We start from the raw sequence: 17,682 nt of genomic DNA on the forward strand, positions 1-17,682 counted from the left end.
TGTTTTGCTTCTGTGCGACCTCATTCGTATTTAAAGCGTATGTGCTTTGTCTTTTCTTGTTTACAGAAAAATTAGAAAACGAAGTTTTTCTAATGAAAAGCAAAGTTGATATTTAAAACGAAAAAAATTACTGCTTCGCAGTTAATGCATGTTCGATGTTTCCCTATATTTGTAGAATTGTGAAAAACGATTGCTTTACTGAAACCACAAAACCGACACATCAAAACAGGATTAAGAGCAATAAAATCCTTAAGTAACGTGCAGAAAATAAAGATTAATTTATAAAAAAACTTGCAATGTTCTTTTACCGTCCATGACATCAACAAACTTTTACCATACAATTTCAATTCTCTAAAATGTCGAGTAAGCTTAGTTTGGAGCAAAAACCGACACAGCAAAACAGGATTAAGAGCAATGAAATCCTTAAGTAACCTGCAGAAAATAACGATCAATTTACATAAAAAAAACTTGCAATGCTCTTTTACCATCCATGACATCAACAAACTTTTACCATACAATTTCGAATCTCTAAAATGTCGAGTAAGCTTAGTTTGCAGCAAAAACCGACACAGCAAAACAGGATTACGAGCAATAAAATCCTTAAGTAACGTGCAGAAAATAAAGTTTAATTTATAAAAAAAAACCTGCCATGTTGTTTTACCATCCCTGACATCAACAAACTTTTACCATACAATTTCGATTCTCCAAAATGTCGAGTAAGCTTAGTTTGGAGCAAAAACCGACACAGCAAAACAGGATTAAGAGCAATAAAATCCTTAAGTAACCTGCAGAAAATAACGATCAATTTACATAAAAAAAACTTGCAATGCTCTTTTACCATCCATGACATCAACAAACTTTTACCATACAATTTCGAATCTCTAAAATGTCGAGTAAGCTTAGTTTGCAGCAAAAACCGACACAGCAAAACAGGATTACGAGCAATAAAATCCTTAAGTAACGTGCAGAAAATAAAGATTAATTTATAAAAAAAACCTGCCATGTTGTTTTACCATCCCTGACATCAAAAAACTTTTACCATACAATTTCGATTCTCCAAAATGTCGAGTAAGCTTAGTTTGGAGCAAAAACCGACACAGCAAAACAGGATTAAGAGCAATAAAATCCTTAAGTAACCTGCAGAAAATAACGATCAATTTACATAAAAAAAAACTTGCAATGCTCTTTTACCATCCATGACATCAACAAACTTTTACCATACAATTTCGAATCTCTAAAATGTCGAGTAAGCTTAGTTTGCAGCAAAAACCGACACAGCAAAACAGGATTACGAGCAATAAAATCCTTAAGTAACGTGCAGAAAATAAAGATTAATTTATAAAAAAAACCTGCCATGTTGTTTTACCATCCCTGACATCAACAAACTTTTACCATACAATTTCGATTCTCCAAAATGTCGAGTAAGCTTAGTTTGGAGCAAAAACCGACACAGCAAAACAGGATTAAGAGCAATAAAATCCTTAAGTAACCTGCAGAAAATAACGATCAATTTACATAAAAAAAACTTGCAATGCTCTTTTACCATCCATGACATCAACAAACTTTTACCATACAATTTCGAATCTCTAAAATGTCGAGTAAGCTTAGTTTGCAGCAAAAACCGACACAGCAAAACAGGATTACGAGCAATAAAATCCTTAAGTAACGTGCAGAAAATAAAGATTAATTTATAAAAAAAACCTGCCATGTTGTTTTACCATCCCTGACATCAACAAACTTTTACCATACAATTTCGATTCTCCAAAATGTCGAGTAAGCTTAGTTTGGAGCAAAAACCGACACAGCAAAACAGGATTAAGAGCAATAAAATCCTTAAGTAACCTGCAGAAAATAACGATCAATTTACATAAAAAAAAAACTTGCAATGCTCTTTTACCATCCATGACATCAACAAACTTTTATCATACAATTTCGATTCTCTAAAGTGTCGAGTAAGCTTAGTTCGCAGCAAAGTGGTAGTTTTTCAAAACTCCACAAATATAAAGCCAATTTATTTGAAACAGTTTATAAAGTATGGGTAAATGGCATCCTTGGGAAGTTGTAGATAAAAAATGTTGGTTATCTATGAAATATTTTAGTAAATTGAAGGACATTAAAAGTATGGAAGATGTGTAGTTAATATAATTTACAGAAAATCGCTTATTATTATTGCACTTTCTCCCGAATCGTGTAAAGAATTTTAAAGTTCTCATAAGCAACTATATTTTATCCCACTACGGCGCTCGAGACAAACTAGTCTATCTCATAATTGCTATGTAAAAAAACAGCATATGCTGCGTAATGACCCATGACGGGCTGATTATATATTTTTGCTTCCTATCAGGAGTAAAGGAAGGTTGCGTCCTTTCACTACTCCTCTTTCTTATACCGACAGTCTACATCACAGCTTAGATACCAATACAGTTATGAAGACTCTGTTATTTTTGGGACACAATGCGCGGTAGCGATGCTAGTGGCTGCAGACAGGAAACTGGCAGCACAGCTTAGATAACCGATATTGGTACCTAAGCTGTGTATGCAACAAAACAAAATTGCATTCCCGCCTATGGTGTTGTAGTATGATCTAATCATCGGAGCGCGGGCTTGGAGGAGGCGCCAAGTTCAAAGCTCTGTACCAAAAGCTTCTCATGGGCAAGATAGGAGTTTTCATAACTGTATATTGGTATCTAAGCTGTGGTCTATATTCCCAAAACAGTGAACTAGCTGCCGCTGGCATTCAGTTAAATTAAGTAATGGATGTGAGTGAAATAGACTTCGAAGATGACGTGGGAATTGACAGATTCATTTATTATTTCATTGAAACAATAAAACTGATTGCAGTTAAAGCAGTATCAGTTTTGTTAACAAAACACTAAGAGTCGTTCAAAGTACGGTTATTTTTCCCGTCGTCGTATATATCTTTTTGTCGTATATATCTCTTTTTAGCTGTCTTTTTTAGCTCAATCCCTTTGGGTATATTTATACCAAGTATTCAAGGCCGTATCCAGGAGGAGAGTCTGGGGGCTGGATCCCCCTTAAATTTCTTCCAACTCGTAAAAATGTAACAAAGATGCATATAAACAAATTTTTGATGCTATTTCTAAAGTTTTTTCGAAAAAACGAAAAAAATATGTCCCTCCACCCGAGCAAAAATCCTGAATATGGCCCTCAAGTATGATAAAATCGAACACTTAAAAAAGTGTACAAATTAAAATAGCATTAGAAGTGTAGTATTATTTTTTCTATGATTTGTTCTTTCAGGATTCTGAAAACGCCTTTACGACCAACGGCATTAAAAAGTCTACTCCAGTGCCGCGACCACGCAGTAGCTTTCCTCCAAGAGACGCTAACGGGAAGCCGCCATTATGGAACAAAAAAGAAGAAAAAAATGAAACTAACGTACGAGCAAAAATTGCACTTTTTTCAAGTGATGATCAGACTAGATTAAGTCCCATCAATTTATCTCGAAGTCCTGATGGCGATACACATTTGCAGATATCAGCACCTAATCACACAGACCTGTCTAAATCCTTTGATAGTTTAAATACCGCGGAGCATGTAAAGCCAGTTTTATTATCCCCAGGATCGTTTAAAACAAGGAGATCCCTGCAAGAAAAGTCTCAAAGTTTGTTAGACGTCAATAATGTCACGTTACCACGTCGGTCACCTGCTGTCGAAGCAAATCGTAATAAGTTTTCACAATTATTAGAATATCGACAGAAAAGTATGTCAAAGTTGAAAGGTCTTGTAATACCTAATATTGATACTTTGCCACAGACCAACTCTCCTAAACTCAACTTACCTGAGATCATCAGTAAAGATTCAATATTAGCACAAGAGGTTGTAGGTATAAAACATGAACCAACCCGTCAGAGAAGTCCACCAAACAATGACACGCCCCACAGAAGCAATATTTTCAAATCTCAGCTTTCACATCTTAGTTTAAACGACTTTGGAATCGGTGAAAGAGACATGGAAATAGATACCGACTCAGCTGTGTCATCAAGTCGTTCATCACTAAGTTCTGCTCCATCCCCTCCGCTTGTGAACTACTCAGGCTCACTAAAGGAAAAAGAAATCCCTAGAGTATTAAAAGCAGACAGCATTGAGGCCTTGAACAGAAGAAATGTTCTTGAATCCGCACGCTTCCGAAAGGGTGCTAAAGGTGATGATATTCCTCCCTCTCATCATCTTCAAGGTCAAGAACCACCCACTCCTCAAAGAAATGAAGTGGAAATTAGATTTGCATACGTTACTGACTGTGATAGTGCTGATAAGTCAGGTCAAAATTTGCATAACGAGACTTCAACAAGGGTTTCAAAAGACGGGCTAGTACCCCCAGTCCCATCTAAACGCAACTCTGTGGCTAAGTCAACGAAGGACTATAATAAATCTATAATTACTTCTTTCGACGAGGTTGATAGAAAGGGGAGCACAGATGGTTACTACAGAATAACAAGAACATCATCATTTTCGAGAGTTGAAGACAATAGAACTTATTTTTCAGAAATTTCACGCGCAAAAACTGGAAGAGTTGAAAGGGCTTTTTCATTTTCCAAAAGAGAGGATAAAGCAGAAAAACTATCCCCATCAACTTCAAACCAATCCTTAAACCAAAGGAAGGCTTCTCTTGAGTCTTTGAGCTCGTCAAACATATATGTACAGAATAAAATATTAAGACCCATTGGTAGTTTAAAACACTTACAGAACCCTTTTAATTTAGAAACTGAGCGACAATCGTCTTCTAATGAGACAAGTCCTATGAGCAGAAAGTCTCCCAGTGGTTCTGTCAGTCCAGCTGAAATTAAAATTGAGGGAAGAAGGGCGTCTTTTGCCAGAGAATATGTTGATAGCTCTCCAAAAATCGGTCAAAAGACTGACAATCCGCTAAAGAGCAATGAAAATCTTCAAAAGACGAATTATTTTCACAATAATGATGTATCTGAACCTTCCACTCAGTACGGAATTCAAGGGGGAAGTAGCTCAGCACAGTTGAAAAGGAAAGAGGCTCCGTCTCCTACGAGTATAAGAGCACTCACTCAGCGCTTTGAGGCCATAACAACGGATAAACTTTCCAAGACCGGAAAACCGCAAGATAACAAACTGACATCCGTAAGTGATATAAAACGAGCTTTTGAGAAGGCAGAAAAATCTCTAAATCATGACGATGACATTAGTGGATACTTTCCAGTTAGGTCTCCTTCAGATTCACTGAAGAGGCATCAACAACCTCACGGGATATTTATGACAAATACCAACATTTATTCGGCTCATATGAGGATGTCCTCAATGGATTCCAGTACAAGCGAGGATAACAGCCTTTCAAATAGCAACCATGGCTCTGGTAAATATTACCTTCCATTTTAATGGCTAGTTTTAAATGATCCTTAATCATTCTTACAGCTGTTTTTTTTTTTCATTTTAAAATGCGTCTTTCTCTTGTCTTCAATCTAATCTAAAAGTGTTTATATTGCTCTTAGTTCTTTCTCTATCCAAAAACAAGGAGAAAACTTTTCGTCGCTTTGATAACTGCTAGTCTATAACGCATTGACTAGGGCGAAGGGAGGTATCCAAATTTATCCCCACCCCCACCAACTGGGTACAAAAATTTTTTTAGCTTCTTAACGGCTGATAAAAATACAGTATGCTAGTTTTCAATTGGTTGTACATTCCCCTTGTCTACCCCCTTCTTTTGGTTTTGCTAGTGCGCTAGAAAGATACAATCTGTGAAAATAACGAGGAACAGCTCAGCATCTTGGTCTTTGGAGAATTGAACTACTGAAAACAATACCTTCGCCATTTAAATACTCTTTATTTTATTATGTTTCACTTATTCGTCTGTGGCTTGTTTTTCACCTAGAAAAACAAGTCATGATTTAAGGTATTTTGTAATAAAAGTTTGACGTTCAAATTTATATTTGTACACAATCTCCGAGAAAAATGACTGAGGGAGCTCCGCGGGCACATACACAAGAATTCATTTTGATGGGAGGGAGGGGGGCCACAACGTTTGTTAAAGCAGAAAAAAACAATCTTTCGGAAAAGATGTGAAATTTTAAAAAGCATCATAAGACCGTGAGATTCTATGAATAAACCCATACCTCCTCCTCCACTGTATAGAGTTTCATATTATATTTTGTTAAGTATTAAATATTCCCACTTTTTTATTTAATGGTGGATTGCTCAACTCAATGTTTTTTTTTTTATGTGCGTAAAGTGTTTGTCTGCATAAAACGTATAACGCTATCTGATATTGTAAGTCATGGTGTCCCCTTTCCGGTCTTATTCTATATTCCTTTCTTTTCTGTCTAAGAGACACCACTTTATAGTTTATTAGACTGTACTACCTCCTCTTCTTTTTTCGGTATACTGTGATCATCTCAACAAGTGCTCTAGTGCTAAAAGTCTTGGTCATCATATTGGATGTGTATGCACTTTTAATTGAAGTTGTGCTTATGATCTGGTTGGGTTAGCTACTTGTCCCACTATACTTGATATGTTACTCAAAATTTGTCACAGTATTGTAGCTGATCATGATATTGTGTTCAACTCAAAAAGTAGTGTGTCTGTTTATACCTGTTGCTCGCTTGGGCAGCCCTTTTTAGATTGTGTAATTACGATTTGCCCTTTTGTGCGGAATTTTGTTACCCTGTTTTATTTTTAACTAGCTGTTGGTGTGGCGCTTCACGCCCCCCCAAGCCCCCCCCCCCCCGCGCGGGGGATCGTTGTTACGCGCCATTGTAGTTGTGTCCCTGTGTCCCACCTGTAAATATAGATAGATTTATATAAGTTTGTAACTACGTAAAACTTGCGAATATACAATATTCTTCGCTGTCCCATTGTCTGTGCATATAAATAGATTGTCAGGTTTACCGACTCTTGAACATGCAAGTATAATTGTCCATGGGAAAACAATCCGTATTCTGATCAATACCGCATTTTTCTAATGATTGCCCTTGGGCTTTGTTGATGGTAATTGCTAATAGAATATTCCCTGTGTCCCCGTCGTCATTTATATATCCCCCATGTGCCCTTCCGGCGTCCCCGTTGTAGTTGTGTCCCTGTATCCCGGTCGTCATTTATGTCCCGGTGTCTCGGTCTGTAATTTTTCTTTGAGTGTCCCGGTCGTCATTTATATTCCCTATGTCCCGCTTGTCATTTGTGTCCCGATCTGTAATTTATCTTTGAGTGTCCCGGTCATCATTTATATTCCTTGTGTCCCGGTGTCCCGGTCTGTAACATACGACAATAGATCAATTGTGTTATAACTCTGTTCGCGATCCCATTCTACACACGTAGAAATAGAAGCAGTACGATTAGGTGAAGCCATTCCCAAATGCTTGAGAAGTTTGTGCGCAATAGATAAGCACAAATCTTCAATCATAACTAAATTGCAGTTATAAATTTCTGTTGTAAAGTCCAAGGTCATATCTGACCTTTCTAGCCGTATTCGGTGGAGTATATTCTCGGGCATTTGCGATTTGTGGTTCTCCCGTAACTCTATAGGAGATGAAGGGGAGCAACCTTTGCCGGAAAACACGGGCCGTAATGTCATGTCTATAAACCGGCGATTGTCCAGGATGTAAAGGCTGTTGTATCTAATCCCAAGATGGATTATATGTAAATGTAATAAATGACGAATCATTAATCTATAGGAATAATATTTCATTGCGCTGCATTTCTTATCCATTTCTTTGTTAGTGGCTGGATTTATCAATTTAATATTAAAGTGATAGCCGTCGGCTCCATCCCAAAAAATGATAGGATATTGTAGGGCATCGTAGCATCGATGAGTTTAAGCAATTCTTGTCAACTGATTGTTTCGCCTATAAAGAATATTATCTCGAGGTAGGAACTGATCACCGACCATAACGATTGCCACGTCGTTGATAGTTGCGTATCAGTAGGCATCAGTTCGATTGCTGTTTTGAACAGAAGCACTAAATTATTATTTTTGTGGAAAAGATGTTGCAACTGGGAAACGACAGTCCTTTCAACGTCGTTTTTTTTTTTATCATCGATATCACTTTCAAGTTGTTTGGTTTGTTTTACCTTGGCTTGTCTTTCGTCACTATGAAATACATATCGCTGAACATTTGTTTTTTTTTAACTAAAATCTGGTAGGCATTGATGATCTTAACCAAGTCAAAATCCCAAACCCAACTATCATCGCTACCATTTTCAGTTTTGATACGTTTTGACTCTTGCTGTCCAGGTGGATTTTCATCTAACTGCGCAGTTTTGCATTCTTTAACCGCAAGCCTTTTGGCATTAACTCTTTGAGCAGCTTCCTCGGCTGTTTTTTCTCCCATTTTAGGATTTTTACTAGAATTTCTCTTTTAATTAACTATTTGAGCAGCTTCCTCGGCTATTTCTTCTGTCATTTTAAGTTCTATACTAAAAATTTCTCTTTGAAAAAATTTCGCCTTATACAAAGCCTTTGACGTCATATACAAACATACAAAATAAATACATGACGTCATAATGCTCAACCCTTATAATGACGTCAGTGGTCAAACATGACGTCAGTCGACAAACAACAAATATATATATATGCTAGCTGTTGGGTTGGCGCTTCGCGCCACCCCAACAGCTAGTTGGTGGGGGCGCTTTGAGCCCTCCCCCAAGCCCCCCGCGTGTGTAAGTCGTTACGTGCCATATTAGTTACGCGCCATTGTAGTTGTGTCACTGTGTCCCATCTGTGAATATATATAAAAGAGAAAAGATTTCTCTTTTCGTTATAGATATATATATGTTTTTAACTACGTAAAACTTGCGAATATACAACATTCTTCGATGTCCCATTGTCTGTGAATATAAATAGATTGTCAGGTTTACCGACTCTTCAACATGCATCATAAAATTGTCCATGGGAAAAAAAATCCGTATTCAGATCTATACCTCATTATTCTAATGATTGCCCTTGAGCTTTGTTGATGGTGATTGCTAATCGAACATTCCCTGCGTCCCCGTCGTCATTTATATATCCCCCTGTGCCCCCGGCATCCCCGTTGTAGTTGTGTCCCTGTGTCCCGGTCGTCATTTATATTCCCAGTATCCCGGTCGTCATTTGTGTCCCAGTGTCCCAGTCTGTAATTTCTCTTTGAGCGTCCCGGTCGTCATTTACATTCCCTGTGTCCCGGTCGTCATTTGTGTCCCAGTGTCCCAGTCTGTAATTTCTCTTTGAGTGTCCCGGTCGTCATTTATATTCTCTGTGTCCCGGTCGTCATTTATATTCCCTGTGTCCCGGTTTTTAGTTTTCTTTTTCTCCTTTATTTTTCAGTTTTTTTCCTTTTTTTAATTTTTTTTCTTTTTCAGTTTATTTTTTTATTAGCTTTTAGTTTTTTTTTCTTTTTATTTTTTTTGGTAGTTTTTACCTTTTTTTAGTTTTTTTAGATTTTTTTCTTTTTCAGTTTTTAGTTTTTTACCCTTTTTTTAGTTTTTTTTTTAGTTTTTTAGCTTTTTTAGTTTTTTAGTATTTTTCTTTTTAGTTTTTTTGTTGTAGTTTTTACCTTTTTTAGTTTTTTTTCCTTATTTTGTATTAATGCTAAAGCCAAGGTTCGAACCTGAAACCTCTCGGACCTAGAACCTGGAACATAACGCTTTACCAACTCAGCTACTTCGGCTTGAATACATTCGTTTTGAGCAGCTTCCTCGGCTGTTGCCATTGTAGGTTCTTCAGTCATTTTACAATTAGAAATTTCTCTTTCAACGATCTTCTTACAATTAAAAATTTGTCTTTGAACGATTTTCTTAAATACCTGTTTCCTGGTCGTCATTTATATTCCCTGTGTCCCGGTCCTCATTTGTGTCCCGGTCTGCAATTTCTCTTCGAGTGTTTTTTCTTTTTAGTTTTTTTTTTAGTTTTTTACCTTTTTTCTTTTTTCAGTTTTCTTTTTCTTCTTTGTTTTTCAGGTTACTATGAAATACATATCGCCGAACCTTTGTTTTTTTTTTTAACTAAAATCTGGTAGGCATTGATGACCTTATCCAAGTCAAAATCCCAAACCCAATCATCATCGCTATCATTTTCAGTTTTGATATGTTTTGACTCTCGCTGTCCAGGTGGATATTCATCTAACTGCGCGGTTTTGCGTTCTTTAGCCGCAAGCCTGTTTCTTGCTGTTCTTGTGATTCCTCGGCACGCTTCCTTTTCTTACTTTCCCTATCAGCCGCAAGTTTTTTGGCATAGACTCTTTGAGCAGCTTCCTCGGCTGTTGCCACTGTAGGTTCTTCAGTCATTTTACAATTAAACATTTTTCCGTCCACGATCTTCTTACAATTAAAAATTGTCTTTGAACGACTTTCTTAAATACCTTTATTGACGTCATCGTCATAACAAACATGACAACAACTAACTTCATGACGACATGACATAATGACATGACGTCACTCGACAGACACACAGACAAACAACTTATTTATATATATAGATATATAGAAGATGAGTAAACGTTTCATGAAGCTTTAATAAAAACTGAGCTTGCTTGAGTTTTGCAGAATAATTATAATTCTATGTCGATATCAATAACTTTTAACATAAAAGGTATCAATATAACTGTCGGTGAAGTAATGACTGAGACTTCCAAGTTAGTCTTTTATTTTCTGTAGGTTAAACCTGGAGTTTTCAGATCCTAAGAGCACATCCTTTTTTCGTCGGTTTTGTGCTTTTTTTTGTGAAGTGCTAGTTTTTTTTTTCAATTCTAGAGATATTGGAAAATATCAAGAGTCGATTTATATAGGCTAGTTTTGTAGATATATCTTGCGTAAACTGCAAGACAATAGTTTTTTATCGTTCAAGTTTCAATTTTGCTCTTTACTTCCGTAAGAAAAAATTTGCTTTTTTCTAATTGTGCTTTTCTCATTTTGACTTTTATTATAAGCATACACCGTGGACCTTATAAAAAGATATTTTTTTAGTTTAGGCGATGAAGCTCAAAAAGTCAGTACAATTTTTTGGTACGACAATAAATACAGGTTTTACTTCCTACCTTCCTTTAATTTTCTCACAAGACGTGTGCAAGTTTTTCATATAACTAAAGAGTCCTATGGGTAGGCCTATGTTGTCACCGGTATCTTTGAGAAGAAGTTCAGATTATTTTTATGAAAATGAAAAAAAAAAAAACACAAGAAATTTTTCCATTAGGCAGTTTCTTTTTCAAAACACGTTTTTTTGTTTTCGTTTATTAAGGGGACCTGAAGGAGGTATATAAGAGGGGGGGGTTAAGGACTTGACCACGGAGTTTACAATGGTACCCTTATTGGCTTGTCACTAGCTTCTATATGAGCCATTAAATATATCTGCGATCTTGCGGTAACCTGCTAGCCCTGGAAGAAAAAATAAATAGGAATAGATAATGAGATACAGGCTGAACATGCGAGTTTCTTCCTTTTTCAATATGGGAGGCTTATTTTTTTAAGAACTCTTACTTTAAATCCGGACCAGATCTGGTGATATTGGGGGAGTTGAAGGGGGGAACCTAAAATCTTGGAAAACGCTTAGAGTGGAGGGATCGGGATGAAACTTGGTGGGGAAAACAAGCAGAAATCCTACGTGATTGACATAACCGGATCGGATCTGCTCTGTTTGCGGGAGTTGGGGGGGAGGTTTGTTTCTGAAAATTAGAAAAAAATGAGATATTTTTAACTTACGAAGGAGTGATCGGATCTTAATGAAATTTTATATTTAGAAGGACCTCATAACTACGATCTCTTACTTTAAATCCCGACCGAATCCAGATTCACTAAGGGGGAGGTAGGGGGACCGGGAATCTTGGAAAACACTTAAAGCGGAGAGATCAGGATGAAACTTGGTGGGAAGAATAAAAACAAGTCCAAAATACGTGACTTACATGACCGGAGCGAATCCGCTCTGGATCCAGTGACATGGGGGGGTCGGGAGGGGACCTAAAATCTTGGAAAACGCTTAGAGTGAGGGATCGGGATGAAACTTGGTGAGAAAAATAAGCAGAAGTCCTAGATAAGTGACTGAAATAACCGGGCTGGATCCACCCTCTTTAGTGGAGTTGGGGTAAGTAATTCGGAAAAGTTATAAAAAATGAGGTATTTGTATCTTACGAACGGGTGATCAGATCTTAATGAAATTTGATATTTAGAAGGATCTTGTGCTTTAGAGATCTTATTTTAAATCCCGGGGACATTGGGGACAGTTGGAGGGGGAAACCGGAATTATTACAAAACGTGAAAATTGAGGTATCTTTATCTTACGAATGGGTGATGGGATCTTAATAAAACCTTATACATAGAAGGATCTTATGTCTCAGATGCTCCATTTTCAATTCGAATCGGATCTGGTGACACAGGGGGTTGGAGGGGTAAAACAGAAATCTTGTAAAACGCTTAGAGTGGAGAGGTCGTGATAAAACTTGATGAGAAGAATAAACACACGTTATAGATACGTAATCGACATAATTGGAACGGATCTGTTCACTTTGGAGGAGCTGGGGGTGTTGATTTGGAAAAATTAATAAAATCGAGGAGTTTTAATTTAAGAACGGGTGACCGGATGTTAATGAAATTTGATATTTAGAAGGAACTCATGTCTCAGAGCTCTTATTTCAAATCCTGTCCAGATCTGTTGACTTTTGGGGGAGCTGGAGAGGAAAACTGGAAATCTTGGAAAACGTTTAGAGTAGAGAAATCTGGATGAAACTTGGTGGGTAGAATAAGCAAATGTATTGAATACGTGATTGACGTAACCGTAGTGGATCCACTTTCTTTGGGGGATTTAGGGGGTGGGGCTCAGTGCTTTGGTGAGTTTGGTGCTCCTGGACGTGCTAGGACGATGGAAACTGGTAGGCGTGTCCGCGAGCTGCACAAATTGACTTGATAAAGTCCTCTTCCCCGATTAGACCATCTGGGGGACTGAAGGGAGAGGAAAAAGTTGAAAAATAAGGAGCTTATAAATTACGAGTGGGTGATCGGATCTTAATGAATTTTGATATTTAGAAGGACCTCGTGACTCAGAGCTCTTATTTTAATGCCCGATTTGCAGTAAACCTTCGATTTTACTTTTAAATGGATCTGTTGATTCTTAGTATTTTGCTAGAGTTCATATCATATGAACTCTTGGCTCGTCCGGCCTCGTCACAAGTGCCATATGAGCTCTTATCTCTTGTTTCAAGATGGGGGGCCCAAAACTTGTGTATAGGGCTTTAGATCATGCTAAACAGACTTTCGTCTATTAGAATTTTGATTCCCCGGTAACTAAACCGTCTTTTGGCGGGAATTTTGTTACACAAAGTGGCCGCTAAAACCACTTTGCTGTGGCACAATCTCTTTTTCTTCTTAAAAAAGGGCATTAGGTATGAGGATATCTTTTGCAATGAACCGTCTCTCAACATTATATTGCCTCTGGTTCGATAAAATCAGCTGTGAAAAAAATTACGACACATGAGTGGCTCTCACGTAAAAAAAAGGGTTTTCTTGTCGTTCAAAGTGGGGAACTGTAATTCTAATGTATATGGTGCTTGACATGGTGATTTCGATCAATGATGTGCTTTTCCTTTCGATCTGTTGTAGGGTTGTGGGGGCTAAGGTTTTCCTCCCTCTTAAGCCTTCACACACGCAAACATAACACGCTCCTTCCTTTCATTGTAATTTGCCTAGTCTTATAACCACAGATCTCGTTGTGTAACATTTTTGTTTGCATTTAAATGTGATTCTTTCTGTCGCGTGCTCCATGCCCTTTGCTTTAGCTGTTTGGATTTATTTGCCACCTTGTGTACATTTGCATGCATCATAGATACCAAAAACGACACAACCACCCCTGGGAAAAAATTATGTCATTTTTGCTCTTTAAATGCATTTGTATGTGACGTCGCTTTCATGAAAAATGTTTTTCAAAACATTTCAAAAAAAAAACTCTAAACGAACTTTCCCAATCTCGTAATCTATCTAGATTGTGCTTTCAGGCCATAAAATCTTAGCGTGCCAATTTTTGAAAAAAAATGTGGAGCTGTTTTCGAGAAAATTAATACATGATGCATTAATATAATACATAATAGTATAATACATAATATATGATACAAAAATATATACTTAAATACATTCACAATGATTGGTCATTTAAAGAGAGTAGATAGATCTGTTGGTTCCATTGCAACTGAACCCTTGTGTTACTTAAACCCCAAGCATTTGGATTTCTTTAACTGAACCATCGTGCATCAGAACCCTCATACAACTGAGCCCCCTTGTAACTGAACCCTTCTGCAACTGAACCCTCGTAAAACTGAACCCATTTAACCGAGCCTCCGTGCAACTGAACCCCCGTATAACTAGACCCACATGGAACCCAACTCAAGTGCAACTCATTCCCATTTAATTGAACTTTCGTGCAATTGGACCCCATGCAACACAGCCCAGGTGCAACTAAACCCCATTTTACTGAACGTTCGTTCAACGAATGAATCTGGGTTTAATGGTTTGTGACGTCTGATAACAAAACAGTGCTTTTTTTTTTATCAACGATCCTGACAGGGATTGGCTTCATGACTTCAACAAACAAACAGTTACAGCAAGAAATAACATGTTAAGAATCTTACTTGTGTTGTAACACATGACATTGCCTCATATTTGTGGAATACTGGCAAACAAGTGCTTCACTGAAAACGCAATGCATTACTAAAAAACCAGGATGTTGCCTTTGGGAGCAAGAAAGTCTGCACGAAATAAAAGACTAATTTAGAAGGTACTCATTATTCTTTCACTAGCTATAATATTTATAACTTTTATCGTACAATTTAAATTCTATAAAACAAAAGTCAAGCTAAGTCAGTCTTCACATAAAGAGCTAGTTTTTATAAAAATTTGCCAAATGTAAGGAAATGTCATGTGCAGCTACACGGGGGTTCAGTTACACAAGAGTTCAGTTGCACGGAGGTTCAATTACGCAGGGGTTCAGCTGCACGAGGGTTCAGTTAAATACACACCAGGCCTGTAAGTCCATACAGCCAAGTCTCTGCCATGGAATTTAGATAGCCATGGAATTGGAATTTGGAATTTAGTCTCTGCGATGGAAGTTTTCAATCTTCCAAAGGTAGAAAACTCATTTTAGCCGTGCTGGTAGAAAACTTTTTCACCTCCTTACATCACTAAAGTTACTTACTTCACAATTCATTCAAATCCTCTGAAAAAAGGAGTTTACTAGTAGGCAAAAGGCTCCCAATATTGCAGAGCACATGTTTATGTTTTGTAAACCTATTTTGGAGTCGGTTGGCTGTGCAGTTTGTAAAATTTTAAAAAGAAAATAATAATTACAATAACGATAGGTTTGCGTAAAATTATGGTAAAAAAATGTCATAGGAGATCTTAAATGCGGGAATAATTTCATAATTTTAAAGTCAACATGAAGGTTAGTTTAAAATTAAGAAAGATTGCCTTTGAAGATTGAAACCTCGTCATGGAAAAATTTAGAAGATTTCCTATGTTGACAGGGCAAAAAATCTCTAGTAATGGGCTTGACCCCCTATTCTATCTCTAATGAAGTCAAAAATTGTTATTAAGAATTGATATATTAGACAAAGAGTTTACAGTATCTTGAGAAGGGGGCTTATTAATTTCATACAATTTTTTTTTCAGGGAAACAAAGGTCTTAAAGCCGCAGTAATAGCTTACTTACGTATTTTAAAGCAGCAAACTAGTGATTTTTTCAACGTTTTTCTTGCCAAAAACTTCAAAATATCATATTTTTTGCAATATATATTTGCATTAAGTACAGTTTTCTCAACATGAGATATTGAAGGGGAGCTCTGCTACATTGAAGCAATGAATTAATATACACTATTTTAAAACTGAAAGAGAATAGAAAACATTGATAATTTGGCTGAATTAAATTTGAGAAACAAAATGTTATTTTCAGTTGGCTTTAAACGTAGCAATCTTAGGCATTTTTAATTTATTGCGATGAGAATCTCTGAGGGTTTTACTAGGGGCAGGAACAAGGGATTTGTAGGAAGGGACTTGGCCCTCTATTCAGCCTCTCATCAGCGAAAAATGGCACTACCATTCATAGATTAAAAACGAAATCTTGAATTTTACTATTTCTTTGGAAATAGGACTTAGTCATTTTGAACAAATTTATAAAGGGGAAGAAAAAAGAAAAAAAGTTTTTAAAGTTGCAGTAATTACTCACATTTTCAATTTAAAGCATAAAATTAGTGATTAATCAACATTTACCATGCTAAAAAATTAAATTGGACCAATAAATATATCAAAATGCCAAGTTTTCTGTAATATATGTTTTATACTATATATATATATATATATATATATATATATATATATATATATATATATATATATATATATATATATATATATATATATATATATATATATTGGATTGTATCTCGATTGTGATCTTGACTACCTCAACCTCTAAATCCTCATTCAACTCCACCGCCGTACAAATAAACTCGTTTTACTCAGCCCGCTTGCAATTCAACCAACATTCTATTCAACCCCCATTCAAATCAACTCCTGGCCGCTCAAAATCATTTAATCCTTTATAGCTTGATGTGTAATATAAAATTCAAGACCATTCATTGGCTATAGATTTCTCTCTTTCTCCATCACTTTTTCGGATGCTGAAGCCGAATGCAATGTTATCTTAATATTTAACTTGACTTTTAGTTGTAAATTCTTTTTTTTCTCTCTCTCTCTCTCTCTCTCTCTCTCTATATATATATATATATATATATATATATATATATATATATATATATATATATATATATATATATATATATATATACACTAGCTGTTGGGGTGACGCTTCGTGCCACCCCAACACCTAGTTGGTGGGGGCACTTCGCGCGCCCCCCCCCCAAGCCCCTCCGCGTGCGTAAGTCGTTACGTGCCATATTAGTTACGCGCCATTTTAGTTGTGTCCCTGTGTCCCACCTGTGAATATAGATATATATATATATATATATATATATATATATATATATATATATATATATATATATATATATTTAACTGCATAGAACTTGCGAATATACAACATTCTTGGCTATCCCATTGTCTGTGCATATAAATAGATTGTCAGGTTTACCGACTCTTGAACATGCAACATATAATTGTTCATGGGAAAAACAATCTGTATTCAGATCTATACCTCATTATTCTAATGATTGCCCTTGAGCTTTGCTGATGCTGATTGCTACTCGAACATTCCCTGTGTCCCCGTCGTCATTTATATATCCCCCTGTGCCCCCCGGCGTCCCCGTTGGTGTTGTTTCCCTGTGTCCCGGTCCTCATTTGTGTCCCGGTGTCCCAGTTTGTAATTTCTCTTTGAGTGTCGCGGTCGTCATTTATATTCCCTGTTTCCCGGTGTCCCGGTTCTCATTTTTGTCCCGGTCGTTATTTGTGTTCCAGTGTCCCGATCTGTAATTTCTCTTTGAGTGTCCTGGTCGTCATGTTTATTCCCTGTGTCCCGGGCGTCATTTGTGTCCCGGTGCTTTGTTGATGGTGATTGCTAATCGAACATTCCTTGTGTCCCGGTCGCTTTCTCTTTGAGTGTCCCGGTCGTCATTTATATTACCTACTTGCTGTTGGGGTGGCGCTTTGCGCCACCCCAACACCTAGTTGATGGGGGCGCTTCACGCCCCCCCCACAAGCCCTCCCGCGCGCGTAAGTCGTTTACGCGCCATATCGGTT

The 17,682-nt window shown here is 37.0% G+C and overlaps 1 protein-coding gene across 1 annotated transcript in view; it reads left to right on the top strand.

Annotated features, from left to right (window-relative positions):
- The window catches only part of LOC136037974 (uncharacterized), a 210,452-nt gene that overhangs the window by 119,483 nt on the left and 73,287 nt on the right, over positions 1–17,682 (top strand). Inside the window, exon 8 of the mRNA XM_065720865.1 lies at positions 3,262–5,344. Coding sequence (XP_065576937.1) covers positions 3,262–5,344 — 2,083 coding nt within the window. The remainder of the gene's footprint in view (positions 1–3,261; positions 5,345–17,682) is intronic.

The sequence above is a fragment of the Artemia franciscana genome, chromosome 17, assembly GCF_032884065.1.
Source record: "Artemia franciscana chromosome 17, ASM3288406v1, whole genome shotgun sequence".
NCBI classification, from domain to species: Eukaryota; Metazoa; Arthropoda; class Branchiopoda; order Anostraca; family Artemiidae; genus Artemia; species Artemia franciscana.